General features: G+C 34.9%; 1 protein-coding gene across 6 annotated transcripts in view; it reads left to right on the forward strand.

Annotated features, from left to right (window-relative positions):
- The window catches only part of LOC136845304 (guanine nucleotide exchange factor for Rab-3A-like), a 292,347-nt gene that overhangs the window by 137,372 nt on the left and 134,770 nt on the right, over positions 1–20,205 (forward strand). The window contains exon 1 of one of the 6 annotated variants that reach the window (XM_067115505.1): positions 17,537–17,797. The exons of 2 other annotated variants lie outside the window; for them this stretch is intronic. In XM_067115505.1, the coding sequence (XP_066971606.1) occupies positions 17,701–17,797 (97 nt within the window). In that variant the 5' untranslated portion in view covers positions 17,537–17,700. Of the gene's footprint in view, positions 1–17,536; positions 17,798–20,205 lie in introns of those variants that run through there. 3 more of the 6 variants (XM_067115502.1, XM_067115503.1, XM_067115504.1) reach the window with 3 other exon arrangements.

The following is a 20,205-nucleotide window of genomic DNA, read 5'->3' on the forward strand; positions in this document are numbered from 1 at the left end:
AGAAGATATAGAAGCACATATTTATAACACTGTCTTTGCTATAAATGTATTTTAAGACAGAGATACTCTCTCTTGTATCACTGGTGTTACATAGAAGATATAGGAGCACCTATTTATAACACTGTCTTTACTATGAATGTATTTTAAGACAGAGATACTCTCTGTTGTGTCAGTGGTGTTATATAGAAGATATAGGAGCACTTATTTATAACACTGCCTTTGCTATAAATGTATTTTAATACAGAGATACTCTGTCTTGTCACTGTTGTTATATAGAAGATATAGGAGCACCTATTTATAACACTGCCTTTGCTATAAATGTATTTTAATACAGAGATACTCTGTCTTGTGTGACACTGTTGTTATATAGAAGAGATATAAGCACCTATTTATAACACTGACTTTGCTATAAATGTATTTTAAGACAGAGATACTCCGTCTTGTATCACTGGTGAGCACAGTGGTTTGTAAATGTATGTTTATGAATTTTTGTGAAGTGTGGTAAGAAATAGATTACCTGAGATAAAAATCAATAGAAAATACATTTAATCGAATGACGCTTTTAAATTATACATGTAAGCACGGGGCTCTTTACCAAGCAAGTGTTAAATAAAAAGAAGTTATTTCCTGGTTATATGCTACATTTCATAAAATTTCACATTAGTGTACCCTTTTTGTCTACTTCAGTCTCTGAACACTTTCAGAACATCTTCAGGTAGATTTTGCTCTAAGATTATGTACGTATAAATTAGTTTTCAAATCAGTGAGACTATCTGACTGATGTCCATTGCGCTTTTTCTCAGGACCTTGAGAGAATAACAATCTATTGTGGTACTTTTTATTTGTTATTTTACGAAATTGGTTTTCAAATGTCTTGTCTTTTTTAGTCATAAGTGAATTTTAGACATATTTTAAGTAGAGTGTAAATGAAGTAAGGGTTAGACAGTTATAAATTTCAGTCATCTGTTGGCTAAAGTGCTTACTTGCGTCTTGTCTCGGAAGCTACCTAATTTCTGTACATGCGAAGAGGAACTTTTTTTTCTTTTAGTGTATTCCAAAGGAAAAGCCTTTGAAAGTTTCTTTGATTCTTGCAGTTTGTTTGATATTTACACTTTTGTATTTTGTGTGTTTATAATGACAAGTTTGTTGCTAATTCAAATTTGGAAAGGGTCATACATTATATAACTCTTCTGACATAGACCCAGATGTGAAATATTTGTGCTGATTTTCCTCACGAAATAAATGTATTGTCACCAACCTTTGACATTTTCTTGCAACCTTTGTTAACACGACCTTCTTTTATGTTTCTGTATAATTAGGGACTCGTGCAAGCATCAGTACGAAATAAATGATGTAAAAAAGTGGCCTATTACCATTCTGACTTGCCCAGCTTCAGTAATTATATCGTTGACCCGTTCCTAATTTATTTATCTCAATTTCTGCTTTAAGGAAGCCCCAGCAGATGTCAGGAAAGGTTACTGATTGATTTTTTGAGATTTAGGCTGTCAAGCTAAGCACTTCGGCACATTCAGCCATTCAGAGGACAAAACAGTGAAAAGAGGGAGTTGGAGTGGTTGGACAGCAAGATATAAGTATCCATACAGTAAAGAAGATGAAATACAAAGATCTAAAGGTGGAACTGAGAGAAAAACCCAAACAGTTGCACTGACAAGTAATAGTTAGAGAGGTTGGGCAGCAAGAAATAAGAAGGGAATCGGGAATGGAGGTAAAGTAAAAGGCTTAAAAAAGTGCGGCTGGGGCCGAAGGGACGTAGCAAACGCCGTGTAGTAAATGCCTACAGTGCACCATGTGAGGTTTACGTTCTGTGTAGAAGAGGGCAGACTTGGAAAAACCTTAGGAATTCAGGAATAACAACTAAAGAAGAAGAAAAGAGGAGTCTGACAATTGCCGTTAAGAAATGTCAGTGAAAAGGCAGATGTGTGCAGTGCACAGCCATTCAGGGCCATAGAAGTGGTATTCTTTACATCAAAGTGTATTTTTTCTCAATATTACCACTTAGGCTGATGGTCTTTCTCATGAAAAATTGCTAATACTTCAGAGAGCTTAAAAACAGTTACAAATTTTTCTTAAAAATTCTTGAAGAATTCCTGATCTTCAGGTTAATATTTGTGTACAGACATAAATTTATTTTTACATTCTCTCTCTCTCTCTCTCTCTCTCTCTCTCTCTCTCTCTCTCTCTCTCTCTCTCTCTCTCCCAGAGCAGGACATAGGGCCTGCAGGAAGTAGACTTGAATTGACAGATCAGTAGATCGGAAGAGAACTTGATTGACCTGATATACCAGTTGCTTCGACCACTATTTCCTCCTCCTCCTCCTCCTCCTCCTCCTCCTCCTCCTCCTCCTCCTCCTCCTCCTCCTCCTCCTCCTCCTCCTCCTCCTCCTCCTCCTCCTCCTCCTCTTCTTCTTCTTCTTTCTTCTTCTTCTTCTTCTTCTTCTTCTTCAGGATATCAGTCCCTGCCCCGATATCCCCAAATACCCGGGAGCTTCATCAATCAGAATTGGAATACTTTGGCTTCTCTTGACCCTTTGTTCTAAGTTAATCTTTGTAAAAACAGGAAATGTCTTCTCAGATCGTTGGGAAATAAAACATCCCATCTCTTCTGATCATTGGTGTCAGGAATCGTTGAGGTGGGTCAGGACCAGGATAGTTGACGTTTAGGGAAAGGCTGGTTTTGTTATCCCATAAGCTCCCATGACTTTGAATGCGGCTGAGAGTCACAAAGTAATGTATTTTTTATTAAGGACTCTGCAATATGACCTTGAGACCAGAGAGAGAGGGAGAGAGAGAGAGACTTTAGAATAATATTTAAGGTGGTGTATTGATCTGTGGGTTGTTGTCAAGGAGACGGGGTGGTTTGAAAAGATTATTATTATTATTACGAGCTTGCTGGCGAGCGCTACGCGCCCTGGAACCCGGCGCTGCTTTCTCCCGTACCCTCCTGATCCCCCCTACCCCACCCCACCCCACCCGGGGCGGACAAACAGGTTTGCAGGAGGAGGTTGCCTGCGTCATGTCTCCCTACTGTCACCCGTGGGAGGACAAACAAGATTCACTCGGATTTTTTATTACTACTACTACTACTACTACTACTACTACTACTACTACTACTGCTGCTGCTGCTGCTGCTGCTGCTGCTGCTACTGCTACCACCAGTAATAACAAGAAAACACGGGAGAAACCAGCTTAAACCGCGACACGTTTGCGCAACACGTTTGAAGAAAAAAAAAAAAAAAAACAGGAGTCTTAATCGGAGTGACCATACCCTTGAAAAAAATTGCGATATGGTAACCAGAGGTCTTATGCATTGACTCTTAATTAAACGACGTCATCCCTAAAACCCTTTTGAGTTCATTATCTCCACATGGGATGCGACAAGTACTGTAGCATTTTATATTAACTAAAGACAAAAGCTCTCTATTTCTTGATGGAGTCACGAACCTTTCTCCAATCTGCCTCTTAATAGCTTTGCATGCTTGGCGTTTCTTGGTGTAATAATTCTGTAGGTGTCCAGCAGTCTTTTGTTGGTACTGTGGCACTGTGTGGTGCTACATTAAGTCTAATGTGAGTAGGTTATTAAGGTTATGTTCCTTTGCAGCCTTTGATGTCCATCTTGAGGCCTAATTAAAAGTGTAGTACGAATGTTAGCTGGAGTCAGCCAGTTGGTAGTTAGACGAGCTTGGAGGACCTAGCCCCTAGAGGCTTGAGCTTGTTCCTGTTTCATTTCGATTTTAAACTTTATTTTTCGAGAATTTGCTCGAAAGCCGTGTTGTCAACTTCAGTCCATTGCTGTTGCACTTTGTGAATCAGCTTGACAAGCCCGTGAACGTGCCCTGTTTTGTTAAATCACGATGAAATAATGGTAAAATTGTAAAACTGTGGTCCTTTGCGTGGTGGGTGCGTTCATTTGTTCAATTGGCTTCGTCTTCTATTTGCCTCGTTCGAAAACCGTAAACAAGACCAGATGGCGACGGAGGCGATGGATCAGCTTGTGACCTCGAGTTCCTATCTCTTCACGCTGTTCTCGAGTGAGTAAGAAGACTTATTTCTTTGATATTCATCTTGGCACCAATTTGCAGTAAAAGTGCCTCACTGTCGAACTTCTCAGTTCCAGAGGTCCTTTATTCCTCACACCGTTTGACTGTGGAACGGCTCCCAGAGGATGTCTTGCAATTGGAACTTAAGAAGTTCAAGCGAAAATGCAATGCATTACTACCCTAATGCTATTCTTCTTGAATTTTAATACATTTTTATCTGTTTATCTATTTATTAATTTCTTTTTTCTTTTTAATAAGTGGGAGCTCTTCTTTCTGTATTTCCCTTTAATTCCTCCTACTGCTTCCTAATGAACACCTTATTCCTTGGAAACTTTAATTTCAAGTCAGTGGCCCTTGTGAGTTTGTTCCATATGATTGGGTTTCATCTACTGAATAATAATAATAATAATAATAATAATAATAATAATAATAATAATAATAATAATAATAATAATAATAATAATTAACGTAGGGAGAAATTATCTTTCAGGTCCTCTTATATGAAATATCATCTTTCAGTAGAATATTGAGACAGATTTATCTCGTTGACATTCATCTTAATATAGGGAGAACTTCATTTTCAGCTCCCCTTTTCATGAAATTTTGTGGTGCCAAAATCATCTTTCAGCAATGTTTTGCCTAATTTACTAGACTATCTGTGTCTAATTGCTTGGTTGTTGTGTCATTTCTGTGCTACACTTAGACGCCAATGTTAAATTCATATCTCGCTATAATGTGGTTCGGATTCCACAATAAGCTGTAGGTCCCGTTGCTAAGTAACCAATTGGTTCTTAGCCACGTAAAATAAGTCTAATCCTTCGGGCCAGCCCTAGGAGAGCTGTTAATCAGCTCAGTGGTCTGTTTAAACTAAGGTATACTTATTTTTAACTTTTGCATAATTAGCTGGAGTGTGTGTCCCTAATTTACTAGACTGTCTGTGGCCAAGTTCTTGACTGTTGTGTCATCTGATGCTACATTTAGACCCCTAAATGTCATGTTGTTCCTTTATATAACCAGTTATCAAAATCATCCTTCAGTAATGTTTTGCACAGTTAACTGGAATATGTCTGCCTCGTTTCTTGGTTGCTGTCTCATCTCTGATGGTACAGTTATAAGACGCCTGGTGCTGACTGGTTACACCAGTAACCACCCAAAACCTTGGCATGTGCAGTGCCTTCTGTATCATGATATTCTAATATGTCAAGTCTCTGTTTTCTAAGTTTCCTACAGCTTTCGTTCATTTTTTATGTTCTGTATTTATATTCAAATTTATTAGTAAACAATGCTATACGCTCATTGTTTTTGTAGATTTTTAATCAGCAGTTTTAATTTAGTTTTGTAAAAGGATATGTAGTTTTATTTAGTTGTATTCTTTCTTTTCAGTTTCACACACTCACACTCTCTCTCTCCCTCTCACCTGACGTTCTGTTCTGTGTGGGTTGCTTATAATTTCATGCCATTTTAGCTCTTTTTATAGGGACGTAATAATAATAATATTAATAATAATAATAATAATAATAGTATACTGCTGCTGAGCTTTTGAAGTTTGTGTAAACGAGGTTTAATCCATGATTCGATACTAAGTATGAATATGGTAGTGACCATTGTCTTTTTTCCCAGAGCCATCCTCAGCTAGGGAAAACTGCTTAACATGAATAATAATAATAATGATAATAATAATAATAATAATAATAATAATAATAATAATAATTGTAAGTTTGCTTATGTCTTCATCGTTCGTTCAGGCGTAGCAGTAAGTGTTTATTTACTACTTCTTTTACAGTGAGAGTTTTTTATATATCTATTTGATTTTTGTCATAAAATAGTCCTTTTTCAGTTGTTTAATAAAAAAAATACAGTAATTTTTTTGTAGATGCTTTATTGGAAGTCACTGATATCATCCTTGAGAATTTACTTTTGTAAATCATCCTCTTATTATTAAACTGGCCTTTTACCAGCACAGGCTCTTGCTCTTTGGTAGCCCGTAATATCCTAGCTATTGTCATAGTGTAAGTTTGTGCTGAAATGAATTATATTTAGCGGTTGAATGTTTCCAAAATTGAGCAAAAACAAACGAGTGAAAATGAACTATCGAGATACGAACATGTATTGTGAATAACCGACGAGTGTTTATAAAATATACGTTTTGTTTTTAAGTCAAAATTATTATATACAAGTCTTCATTTTCTCATATTCGGTATTCCATGACATTCTTCTCAACTTGTGGCATTTAAATTTATCGAAGTTTTTGTGCTGTAACAAAATTTTGGTAAAAATAGCACCGTTTATCAGAGAGAATGTAGGCCGTATCACTTGGCGATATCCCCCTCAAATTGGGACCACCTTGACGTGGTGAGGGGGCTCTCGAACCTAGGGATCTATTTTCCCTAAGTTTGATCCCAAGTGTCCCACATATATATAAATACGCTTTAGGAATAATTTCGTGGATTTTTCCACTTTTTTCAAAATTACCAAAATTAATAAATAGGAAAACATATCATGGCATGGAGTGAAGTTGAATCTGAAGCTAAATAGTGGGAACTGTGGTAGAACCATCATCTACCTGATAATGTTCGGACCTGGTTTTTCAGGCGGAACTATTCTGTGGAGCTTGACCACACGGATTCCAGGGGGCTGGTTCTAGGAATAGGACTCTCGGCTTTCTGTCCGGTTAGCCCATGTTGTGATTAGGATGGGGATGACTGTATTATTACAATACACTCAATCCTAGCAAGCGGGTTTTGCTTACACTTGGGCCATACTAATCATGATGTGCCATCCCCTTTTGGGGTAGGGTAGGACGTGGACATTTGGGAGTCAGTTCCCACTTGTGCCATTAGTGGAACATCCAACTTCATAAAAAGCCAATGATATCTTTTCAAGATTTATTAATTTTTTTATATATATATATATATATATATATATCTTTTATGCAAAGTAGTCTTGAGGATATTAGTACCCCTGGACCCCATGATGGTAAAATTCTGGCACAGTCGATGACTAATGGAACGTCACTCCCTGAATCTCCTTAACATAGATAGAAATGCTACAACGGAACATCCTGTTCCAAGTAAAATATCAATCCCTAAAGACTCGAAGAGTCTAGAAAGTCAAAAAGAAAAAGAAACAAATAATAACAAATTGGTAAACTCCAGTATTGTAACACTGGAACCATACATTAAGGACAATAACTCTAAAATAGAAACAAGTAATCCCCTAAAACCCCATCAACACAAGACAGCTCATCACCGATGAATGTGAAAAATTAAAAAGAAATAACTATCGACTAAATCCAACACTAGTTCATTTTGAACATATTTTTGGACCAGACAATTGGTCCAGATTTCCAGATATTAAAAGCAGAAAAACAGATCTCACCAGCCATTTTAGAGAACAGATTATTAAATATACACCCCACACAAGACATGGAATGTAGACACATCAAAAACAATGAATGGCTAATACAAACAACAACCAAAGCCCAATCAACAAATTTTCTACAAATAACCAACATAAATGAAATAAAAGTAACAGTAACCAGGCATGAAACACTTAATTATACACAAGGCACAGTAATGCTCCCAGACAATGATGAAAAGAGCTACCATCAAAACAAATCTTAATTGACTCTCTTAAACTAAGATACAATAACATACATGACTTGGAATTATATGCTGTCCCAAGTAGAAGGGATGCAAATAAACATATTAAAATAGTCAAAATAAAATTTACAAACCGGGAACTACCACGAAAAATAAAAATTCTGGGACTGAATAGAGGTTCGCCCCTTTGTCCCTAAACCTCTCCAATGCGCTAACTGTCAAAAATATGGCCATTCAACCAAAAGATGTAGAAATAACGCTATATGCGCTGTATGTTCTGAAAACCACACAACAAATTGAAATGCAAAACCTTCAAATGTGTAAATTGCAAATTAAATCATCATGCTAAATCTAAAGACTGTATATTTTATCAATATTATACAGAATTACAAATGTTAATGGACAGAACTGGTATGCCCGTTAACGAAGCCAAACTCGAACTGAAGGTGAGAGGAATCAATGACCCAGCAAAACTCCATTCATATTCAAATATTGTAACAACTCATAATAAACATAAAAGAATCTCAACACAGAATAGATGTGACACACCTCTCCCCCTCCTCTACTATTCATAAAAGCCCAAGAGTACAGTTGCAACAGGCCTCCCCAGTAACAAGCGAAGTTAATCGTTCAGAAACGAATTCCAATGATATGGAAAAATCAACAGAGGTTAATAATCCAGATCTGGAAACTCATAATGCATTAACATCATCCACAGAAAACTTAATTGACAAAAATAACCATAATAAAAAAAGGAAAGTAATTGATAGAACTCCCCCTAAGGGAAAAAAAACCTAACATTCCATTCATAGATCGATCTAGCAAAATCCCAGTCTCACCCATTAATCAGAAACAGATTACATTAACTGCATCACAAGTGGAAATCCATAGTGTTCCACAATCCAAGACAAATATAAATAACGATTCCCCAAATATGGATAAATCAACTAACTCTTCTGCACTCTCATCACCGAAATCAATGCAGAAACTTTCAGTTAAACATCCCACTGAAGAACCAAAACCCATAAAATTAATCAAATTACAACCACATCAAATCAACCCTCAACAAGACCAAAGAATAGTAATAATAATAAACCTAAAAATTCAAATCAAAATTTTGTACCAGCACATCGGAGATCCAGTATGCCTATACCAGAAATTCCCTAACAAAAATATTACAACATCCAGTAATGGGAGCATAGATGGGACCCAGAGATTAGAACCATTCCTTCAACACTCGGAACATGATTTATCTTGCGGATGTCAAGAGTGTTTTATCATTACGTACAATCGTTTACCTAACAAAAATGAAAATATAACCCGAAATTTCATAAATAACTTTACTAGGTTCCGAAAATGCCCTTTAACATTCCATCAAGATGGCGAACTATGCTCAGAATCCTTAAAACTAAAGAAAAACATGATCAAAACTCAAATAGATTTCCTAATAAGGAAATATGAAGAAGAACCGATCAATGCATCAAATATTCAGCAATCAAACCTAGCTGCAAAGAAACCACAAAGCAACACAAACTCCTTAAAATGTTACGGATGTAGCTAAATCATCAATTAACTTACAAAATCTAACGCCAATCCCCCCAAACAATGACCAATAAAATAATTCAGTGGAACATGAATGGATTTTCTACTCGGCTTCGGCTAGGTGAAATCCAGAGAATACTAAAGGAACATAAACCAGTTTGCATATGTCTACAGCATATTGGTACAACTCCTAAGGACTTTAGAAACTATAAATTAGCTTGCCACTCACCAATAGTGGATGGCAAGCTAGGAACAGCTATATATGTTCATAACGATTCAACTTATGAACCCCTAAATATTACATCACTGTCATATCAAATAACTGCAATCAAATTGCATATGCCAGACAATCAAATTATCTCTATAATAAATCTATATAATCAGCCAAATTTTAACTCAAACTTTAGTGATTTAGTACAAATAGTAAATAATGTAAATGGCCCCCTACTAATAGTAGGCGACTTTAATGCCCATAACCCATTGTGGGACAGCGCACATGCTAGTAACTTGGCCGGCTCAAACATTGAGAATTGCATAAATGTTCAGAATTTACATTGCCTGAATGAAAGTGATTCACCAACGTACTTCTCAAAAACTCATTTAACCTTCTCCTCAATAGATATTTCATTATGCTCACTGGAATTAGTTGAGAGACTGGAATGGAATGTCCTAGACGACTCATATACTAGTGATCACTTTCCAATTGTTTTGAATTATTTGAACAACCAAAAACAATCATTTCCCATAAAATATAATTTACTGAAAGCTGACTGGGATAAATACAATTTACAAACTAGAAATATCCCTCCCTTCCCCTTAAGTCAAAACAATAATGTCACAAATGATTTCTTTTCCAGTTTTGTAATCAGTGCTGCAGATAAATGCATCCCCAAAACTTCTTCAACCCCTAATATATCCCCGTTCCATGGTGGTCTAATAATTTGTCTCTCTTAAATCGAACCAAACACACACTGGCACGTAATTTGAGTAGACTAAAGTCCAGATTAAACACCCTTAATAAAGGCCCTTGTAATATAAACAAACTAAACAAGATAATAGTTATAAGTATAACTATTGATCACATTAAACCACTTTTCAATAAATATAATGCAAAATTTCGAAAAACAATAATATTCGAAAAAGCTCAGTCGTGGAAAAATTATATATCGGAATTGTCACCAAATACTTCAATTAAGGAAATATGGCACAAAATCCGTAAAATCAATGGTAAACATGTAAGACCACCTAGAAGCCCAATACTATATAATGGCAAACTAAATCATAACCTACAAGATATTTCAAATATATCAGCCAAACATATAGAAGATATTAGTGCTTATTCTAATTTAGATGAACACTTCAAAAGAATTAGAACACAAAAAATAAATCATACACTTAATTTTGAAACTGATGAGGACCTTGATTATAACCAAGAATTCAATATGAACGAACTTAATTTTGCCCTAAAATCATGTCGATCATCAGCTGCGGGGCATGATATGATTTCTTTTGAAATGATCCAGAATTTAGCCACACTAGCTAAAGAATTCTTATTAAAATTATATAATAGCATATGGCTAACGCATGTCTTCCCAACTAAATGGAGACATGCAATAATCATACCCATCAGTAAACCAGGAAAAGACCCTAGCAACCCCACTAATTATAGGCCAATATCTCTAACAAGTTGCTTGTGCAAACTGTTGGAGAAAATGGTTAGTTTGAGATTAACAAGTGTCATAACAAAACACTCAATTTTATCACCTACCCAATCGGGATCAATAGCTGGTAGATCTACACTAGACCCGTTAACTCAAATAGAAGATCATATTAAAAAGGATTTGAAAAGAAAAAAGCTGACAGTGGCTATTTTCTTTGATATAGAAAAAAGCATATGATACCACATGGAGATACAATATTATGCACAAACTCCACAGGTCCAATATTCGAGGTCACCTTCCAATATTTATCAATAATTTTCTAACAAATCGTACATTTCAAGTACGCATAGCAAATACATATTCAAATTGCTACGTACAAGAGGAGGGTATCCCCCAAGGCAGTGTTTTGAGCTGCATCTTATTTGCCCTGGCAATAGATGACATTACTATGAACCTGCCTGAGGGTGTACAAAATAGTTTGTATGTGGATGATTTTGTAATTTATTATTCAGTTATTCTTTGAGACATGCTCAAAGAATACTTAATATAGCAACAAAAAATATAACCACTTGGACCAATTCCTGCAGGCTTCAAGTTGTCGGTAAATAAAACAAATGGCATTGTCTTCTACAAAGACAAAAGATGGTTGAAACAACAAACCATTAAGTTATATCTTTATAATGAAGAGATAAACATGTGCAATAGTGTTAAATATTTGGGTATATTTTTTGACCAACATTTAAATTGGAAAGATCATGTCAAATATATCAAAGCCAAAGGATCTAAAGCCCTTACTTTATTAAAGAAAATCTCACACACCAAATGGGGTGCAGGACGAGACACAATGTTAATGTTATACAATGCAACAGTACTATCAGTTATAAATTATAGCTGTCCAATTTATTCAACTGCCTCAGAAACAACTTTAAAATCTCTAGATGCTTTACATCACGAGGGAGTACGTATATGTACAGGAGCCTTCCGCTCATCTCCAACTGTGTCTATCCTAGCAGAGGCAGGCCAGCTGCCTCTAAAATATTACAGAGATCTAATTACTTTAAGAAGAGGCTTATCCTTCAAGCAGGCACATCTCCTGCATCAAATAAATTTCTCAATCAAAATACAAATAATAACCCAAATCAAAACTCATTTACTAAAAAAACTAATCATCTATTGAATTTACATAACATGATACCCAAATTTACCCAAGAAATAAATCCGGTCACACCATGGACACTAAAAAGGGCAAAACTATGCACATATTTATCATATCTTTCAAAGAAATATATGTCCAACACAGAAATGTACCATCAACATGCCATGGAACACATAAGACGGAAGGGTAATCCCTTCATAATCTACACAGATGGATCCAAAAATGAAGCTGGAGTGGGCTCATCAGCCTATTCAAGTGATAAAACTATCCAAATGGGCCTTCCTCTAATATCATCAGTATTTACAGCAGAATTAACAGCCATACAATTGGCTCTCAAGATTATAACAAAAAGGGAATTCCTTCAGCACTCATATTGAGCGACTCAAGAAGTGCAATTGAAGCAATAGGATCATTTAAATCAAATAATCACCTTGTCCAAAATATACAACGGGAAATACATCAGTTAATTACAAACGGCCTTCAAATTCAAATTTGTTGGATCCCAGCCCATGTAGGCATTGAGGGTAATGAGAAAGCAGATAAAGCTGCAAAATTGGCTTGTACAATCCCCCAACTACTATGAAAGCACCCATATCAGACTGGCTAGCATCAGTTAAACCCTTAATTTATAGGGATTGGCAAAATGATTGGACAAATATACCCCACAAAACAAACTAAAACAAATTAAGAACGAAGTTAAAAATGGCATTCTTCTACCCAAAAGCAAAGAATCAATGAGGTTATTTTAACAAGACTCAGAATAGGACACTCCAGACTCACACATGGTCATCTGATGTCAACTCCGCACACAAACTCAATAACTTGTGAAAGATGTAACATCCCAGTAACAATCAAACACATCTTGATTGACTGTCCCAGATGGCATCATGAAAGAAAGACTTATTTACAAAATAAATCAATAAAGGATATTCTAGCAGAAGGTAATAACTTTTCAATTAATAATATCATTCTCTTCCTAAACAAAATTAAATTGATAAGTAAAATATAATCTTCTCCCTTTTTTTTCTCTCTCGATTGTTTTTTCTAATTCCCTCCTTTTTTTATTATTTATTTATTTAGTTAACTACTTAATTTTTTTATGTACTCTTTCCCCCATTCTTTTCCCAGCCCGAGAAGAACCCTAAAAGAGTTCAGAGGTCTGGTTAAACAAATCATTTATAACTAACTAACTAACTTGGCGATATCTGGCAACACATACCCAGGCTGTAGGCAAAGTTGCCAACGGCTTCTCAATTACTTTTTTTTTTTTTTTGCCAGAAAGGACATCTTTAACGACTACATATTTTTGTCACATCTAAGAAAACATTTACTTAACAACATTCAGCCATCAAGTTGCCTAACTATAATTTCAAAACACGTAACAATTTTAAAACCTCATTTTCAACTTCTCCATAGTGCCTGTAACCAAATCTCTTTTAACTAAATCGTCTTATATCTCGGATTCATCGTAATAATTTTTAATAATCTTTTACGTAATTCTTCATTACCATTGTGTTTACTTTACGTCAAAGGCACCCTCCTATTTAACAATGACGGTTTTATAGTCTGTAAACAGAGTGAGTCTATAAAGTATAGTCACCCTGGTCTACCAGTGGAATTGATAAAGGGATTTAAATCTGTTTGTGTGAATTCGTTCCTTTGTTGAATTTATAAACATATTGCACGGTTTCTTTAAGTAGTCTGGTGTAGGGTGGCGTAATAATAATAATAATAATAATAATAATAATAATAATAATAATAATAATAATAATATTTTGTTATGATTATTATTATTATGCAAATTAGGCATGCAATCATGAAACAGCCTAGAAAAATAATATAAAAATGTTTCAAATTATATATATATATATATATATATATATATATATATATATATATATATATATATATATATATATATATATATATATATAACAATGTATGCTGATGGACAATTAAGATTTGCTCTTCTTGTACATATTTATTTCCCGACATATCGTAATTTTCGTATATAATTACATCTTCAAAGGCTCAAAAATAGATAAAAATAACACATAATTAGCAAAAAACTCAAACTGAAAATTTTTGCACTTAAAATTATACATTTAAAAAACCAAGATATATTAAAATTCACAAAGTCTTGGACCAACCTTCCACCAGAGTAAAAGAAACATAAGTGGAAGGAAACTAAAGAATAAAGAAGAAGAAAACACACCTCAAGACAAGAAAAGGGGAGTGGCTGTTGACTGCCTGTTTAATTGGGGAACCAGTTGTTTGATCAATAAGGACTCTAATATGGGTCATTCCTGGGTGCTGACTGTTTGTCCGATGATTTTAAAATCTTTATTTTCAATGTATACTTTACAGAGTTTAGCGTGAGCTCATATATTGGAATGTTGCGGGTTGGTGAGTCTGCTGCCTGTCCGGAAACTGACCCCCCTATGACAGTCGATGCGCACCTTCAGGAGCCTCCGTGTGGGTCCCACATAAATCTCCGAGTTACACCTGGGGCAAGTATACTTATATACCACACAAGAGGACATGAAAGGGCCCAGACGATCCTTGAACTGAAACAGAGAGAGGGTGGTTAAAGGATTTTTAGGAATCAGGTTAACTTTTAGAGCAGGAAAATGATCTTGTATTACTTGAGTGAATTTCCTTTTAAAAGAACTTTCCCTGCGTCTGTGATAGTTCTTTTAAAAGGCATTTTCATGTCCTCTTGTGTGGTATATAAGTATACTTGCCCCAGGTGTAACTCGGAGATTTATGTGGGACCCACACGGAGGCTCCTGAAGGTGCGCATCGACTGTCATAGGGGGGTCAGTTTCCGGACAGACAGTAGACTCACGAACCCGCAACATTCCAATGTATAAGAGCTCACGCTAAACTCTGTAAAATGTACTGTACATTGAAAATAAATATTTTAAGATCATCGGACAAACAGCCAACACCCAGGAATGACCCATTTTAGAGTCCTTATTGATCAAACAACTGGTTCCCCAATTAAACAGGCAGTCAACAGCCACTCCCCTTTTCTTGTCTTGTGGTGTGTTTTCTTCTTCTTTATTCTTTAGTTTCCTTCCGCTTAGTTTATCTTACTTTGGTGGCAGGTTGGTCCAATAGTTTGTGAATTTTAATATATCTTGGTTTTTAAATGTATAATTTTAAGTGTAAAATTTTCCAGTTTGAGTTTTATGCTAATTGTGTTATTTTTTTATCTATTTTAGAGCCCTTGAAGATGTAATTATATATGAAAATTACGAAACGTCGGGGAATAAATATGTACAAGAATAGCAAATCTTAATTATCCATCAGCATACGTGTTGTATATAACGGCTGTGCCACTCGACACAAATTAGATATGAATATATATATATATATATATATATATATATATATATATATATATATATATATATATATATATATATATATATATATATATATGTATATAAGAAAGAGAGAGAGAGAGAGAGAGAGAGAGAGAGAGAGAGAGAGAGAGAGAGAGAGAGAGAGACTTGACTTCAAATGGAGCATTACACCCATTGTTAGATTAAAGAACAAGATATGTATCTCCCAGTTCATTTATAACTTATATTCCAGCCTAACTTGACTTTTGCATATACAGCGGAAGGCGGATGGGATGGGCAACATTTCCATTCGGCAAATAGATTTCCTGTTCAAGGGTCAGGTTCCTTGCCCTTGACCTTGAACAGGACACAAAACGAATGACAGCCTTGGTGGCGCCGAGGCCAGTGACCTAGCCGTCAAAATTGACGGGTTATTCTGTGCTTAATCGTACGAAATAAGTCTACAGAAGATAATAGGGAATACAGAAAGAAGAGATCAATAATTAGAAAAGAAAAAAGTAAATTAATAAATTAACATGTTAGATGAATATATAGATAAAATTTATAAAATCCCCGTAGGGGAGTAGTGCCGTCAGTGCACCTCATGCGGTTTACTGTAGGCATTACTTAAGGTTATTTGCAGCGTCCCTTCGTCCCCTAGTTGCAACCCATTTCATTCCTTTTACTGTACCTCCATTCACATTCTTTCTTCCCTCTTACTTTCCTTAACCTTCTTCTAACAATTGTTTTATAGTGCAGCTGCGAGTCTCCCTCCTGTCACACCCTTGTAACCTTTTATTCTGAATTTTCTTTTAAGCGCTGAATGACCCCATAGGTCCCAGCGCTTGGCCAGCGGCCTAAATTGTATATTATATTCTGTCTTCTATGAAAATAAAAGGTCATTACAATTCAACAGGCGACGATGAAGACCAATTAAATCAGGGTCGCATTATGTGTATCGGCCTAGCAACCCTCATTGACTCAAGGTAGACTCATCTGGAGTTGAATCGTAAGCCAAGGCTTCTTATCCCAGTCACGCGTGGATGTCTGACCTTCGTCTGCTTTTCTTTGTAGAGTTTTGGAGCACTTTCAAAACAAAAGAAGTCCTTCCTATGTATATATATATGTATATATATATGTGTGTGTGTATGTATGAATGTATGTATGTATGTTTGTATGTATGTATGTATGTATGTGTTAATAACAGGATCTGATTTAAACTGGATGGTATCTAGCGGAGATATTTATTCTTGAAAATCTACAAGCTTTCTAGGGCTAACAGTCGTCATCGTTTGATATCCGTAGAATTCCACAGATCAGTTGTGTAAATGAAAAAGTTTTATATATATGTATATATATATATATATATATATATATATATATATATATATATATATAGAAATATATATATATATATATATATATATATATATATATTTGACAGAAAGGAGGTATATAGGTCGATATGTACATATATTTGCACAAGAGTATATAAATATATTGCATATATATATATATATATATATATATATATATATATATATATATATGTGTGTGTGTGTGTGTGTGTGTGTGTGTGTGTGCGCACGTCGTTCAGGTTTCAGAATAAAGCGTGTGTATCGCGTACACATAAGCACATACACGTGCTAAAGTGTTTGTGGCGCGTATAATGTTTACAAACAGTCGAATGTACCCATACTGTTATAAGCAACCTTGCGACGCATATTAAAGAGTGCACAGGAATAAAGATGACAGAAGAAGAAAGACAGAAAGAAAAAGAAAAACTGAGAGAATGCTGGGTAAGTAGGGAGTTAGGGGTCGTTCCAAAGCCTTTGTGCGTTTAGAACAACGAAAGGGTGTTAAGGCTTGGAGTTGCGTAGCGCCTGTGCACAGGCTCCTTATTGTCATGACGTCGGATTACTGCATCTCCCAAACGCATGCGGCTTGTTGGGATTTTCTAAATCGCGCTGAGAAACCTTTACATGGGGCTTTGTCAAATCACGCTGGGAAACATTTACGCAGGGCTTTGTCAAATCACGCTGTGAACCTTTACTCTGGGCTTCTGATAGGCAGTAAAGAGGATTAGTAATCTCTTTTGAGTGATGTACCCCCCTTGGGAACGCCACTCCACTTCCTTGGCCGTTAGATCTTTCACGCTTCTTCTTCTCAGTTAGCCTGTGATCTTTGGCCGTGTTACAGGACGTTCTTCAGAAGCTTCCTCCACAGATAAACATCTAAGGGAGATTCTTTTTCCTCATCGCCTGAATTATTCAGAGTTTTCCTGAGTTTTTGTTACGTCCTGGGCCTATGGTAAGACGACTTCAAGTCAAAGATGTTGCACCAGTTGACTTTCTGTCCAAGTTTCCATCGGCCGAGGCCAAACATTTTCCGGAAGATTGTGGATCCGAACTGGTGGAATTTTATTGGGAGTAAGTGTTTACTTTTAACTTATAATGTTGACTTAGTGACAAGTTATTAAAAGGTAAAATATCAAAGTATGCAACGTTGCTTTGCAAGCAAAAATGCTTTACTTTTAGTGCCACTAATTTGGAGATCAATTTTCTTGACTTTTCCCTTTATGGAAATTCTCTAAAAGATATATATTTTTTATGAAGTGCTTTGAAAAAATGTGATTTTGTTGTGCCATGTACAGTTGTTATATATATATATATATATATATATATATATATATATATATATATATATATATATATATATATATATATATATATATATATATATAAATTCCTTCATTTTCTATAGGAAACTTCAAGTAACTTTTTCTCGCTTACCATTTCGTGAAATAATTTTCACTTCTTTCAAGTGCTCTAAAATCTTGTGGGTCTTAAATTTTTATTTTTATTTTTCATCTAGTTTTTCATCATTATTATTATTATTATTATTATTATTATTATTATTATTATTATTATTATTGCAAATCTTCTTCACAATCCCGTGAATATGTGTTTATAAAATACAAAATCACATTTATGTAAAATATTGTGGGTCTTAGGAGCTTTTTTATTGCTCAGCTTTCTTCAGCTAGCTGAAGAAGGGAGCTGAGCATTCGAAAGCTCCTGAATTTATATTTGTAAATACATTACTTTACATAAATGTGGATTTTTATGTTATTATTATTATTATTATTATTCAGAAGATGAACCCTATTCACATGAAGCAAGCCCACAGCGGCCATTGACTTGAAATTGAAGCTTCCAAAGAATATTATGGTGTTTGTTTCAAACGAGTAACAGAAGGTAATAGGAAGCGCAGAAAGAAGTGATCAGTTATTAGAAAAGGAAAAATAAATTAACAGATAGATAAAATTTAAGTAAATTATGAAAATACAAGGATTGAATTCCTTTTATATTTGTCTTTAAAGTCGCCTCGTTAACTTTCCTGTTTCCTTAAGGAAGAGATTTTTGTCAGTTTAATATTGTCTACAAACTTTGACGGGCTTTGGAAAGAATTTTCGTCCTCTGGACCATCATCAAACATACCAAATTGCAGCCCTCTAGCCTCAGTAGTTTTGATTTTAAGGTTAAACTTAGCCATGATTGTATGTCTGGCACCGCTATAGGTGCCAACAACACAGGCTACCACCGGGGCGTGGCTGAAAGTGTCATGGGCCTTGGCTGAGAGTTTCTTGGGCCTTGGCTGAGAGTTTCATACAGCATTATACGCGGTACAGAAAACTTGGTTGCGCCGAAGAAACTTCGGTGCATTTTTTACTTGTTATTTTTCATTACCTAAAAGTTGTTGATTCTTTGTATCTTGTTGGCGTTACCGATGATAATAGTAGTAGTAAGGTCAATTATAGTAATGAAGAAAAGGAGTTGTCCGTTGGTTGCAAGATTTTTTCAAATGTTATTTATTTATTTATAATTATCTTTTATTTTTTTATGAAGACGCCAGTCACCATAGGAGATTTTGTACTTTCTACAGGTGATATATTAGGATGCTGGCCTTATGCCAGCACTGGCTGTTGCTGGTTTTGTAACACCTCATAGTGCTGTTATATGGATTGCTGTTTGATTTCAAATAATTATAAAGAAGTAAATAGAGAAAGGTTTGACCCTACACGACCAGGGTCAATCGGATCATAGTATTATGAATTTCGATAACATTTAGAAAGTTCTTGATGCAGTGACACTAGATTATTATTTACTGTTATTTGTAATATTAGTAGTTGTGGTGGTATAATGATAGTAGATTATTATTTATTATTATTTGTAATATTAGTAGTTGTGGTGGTATAATGATAGTAGATTATTATTTATTATTTGTAATATTAGTAGTTGTGGTGGTATGATGGTAGTAGATTATTTATTATTATTTGTAATATTAGCAGTTGTGGGGCTATGATGATAGTAGATTGTTATTTATTATTATTTGTAATATTAGCAGTTGTGGAGGTATGATGAGAGTAGATTATTTTTTATTATTACTCGGAAAATTAGTAGTTGTGGTGGTATAATGATAGTAGATTATTATTTATATTATTATTTGTAAAATTAGTAGTTGTGGTGGTACAATGATAGTAACTTATTTATTATTTGTAATATTAGTAATGGTGGTATAATGGTAGTAGATTATTATTTATTATTATTGGTCACGGTTCTTAAATGCAATGATACTAGATTATTATGCTATATATTATTATGTGTAATATTAGGTGTTGTGGTGATATAATGATAGTAGATTATTATTTGTTATTAATATTTGTAGATACAGTAGTAGTATACATGATTAAGGTTCTTATCTAATTTTACATATTTGAATTCTGACACTAATGTAAAGGTCATTCTTGATGCTAAATTTTTCTGTGGAAATGTAT

This window comes from Macrobrachium rosenbergii, chromosome 13 (genome assembly GCF_040412425.1).
Source record: "Macrobrachium rosenbergii isolate ZJJX-2024 chromosome 13, ASM4041242v1, whole genome shotgun sequence".
Lineage (NCBI taxonomy): Eukaryota > Metazoa > Arthropoda > Malacostraca > Decapoda > Palaemonidae > Macrobrachium > Macrobrachium rosenbergii.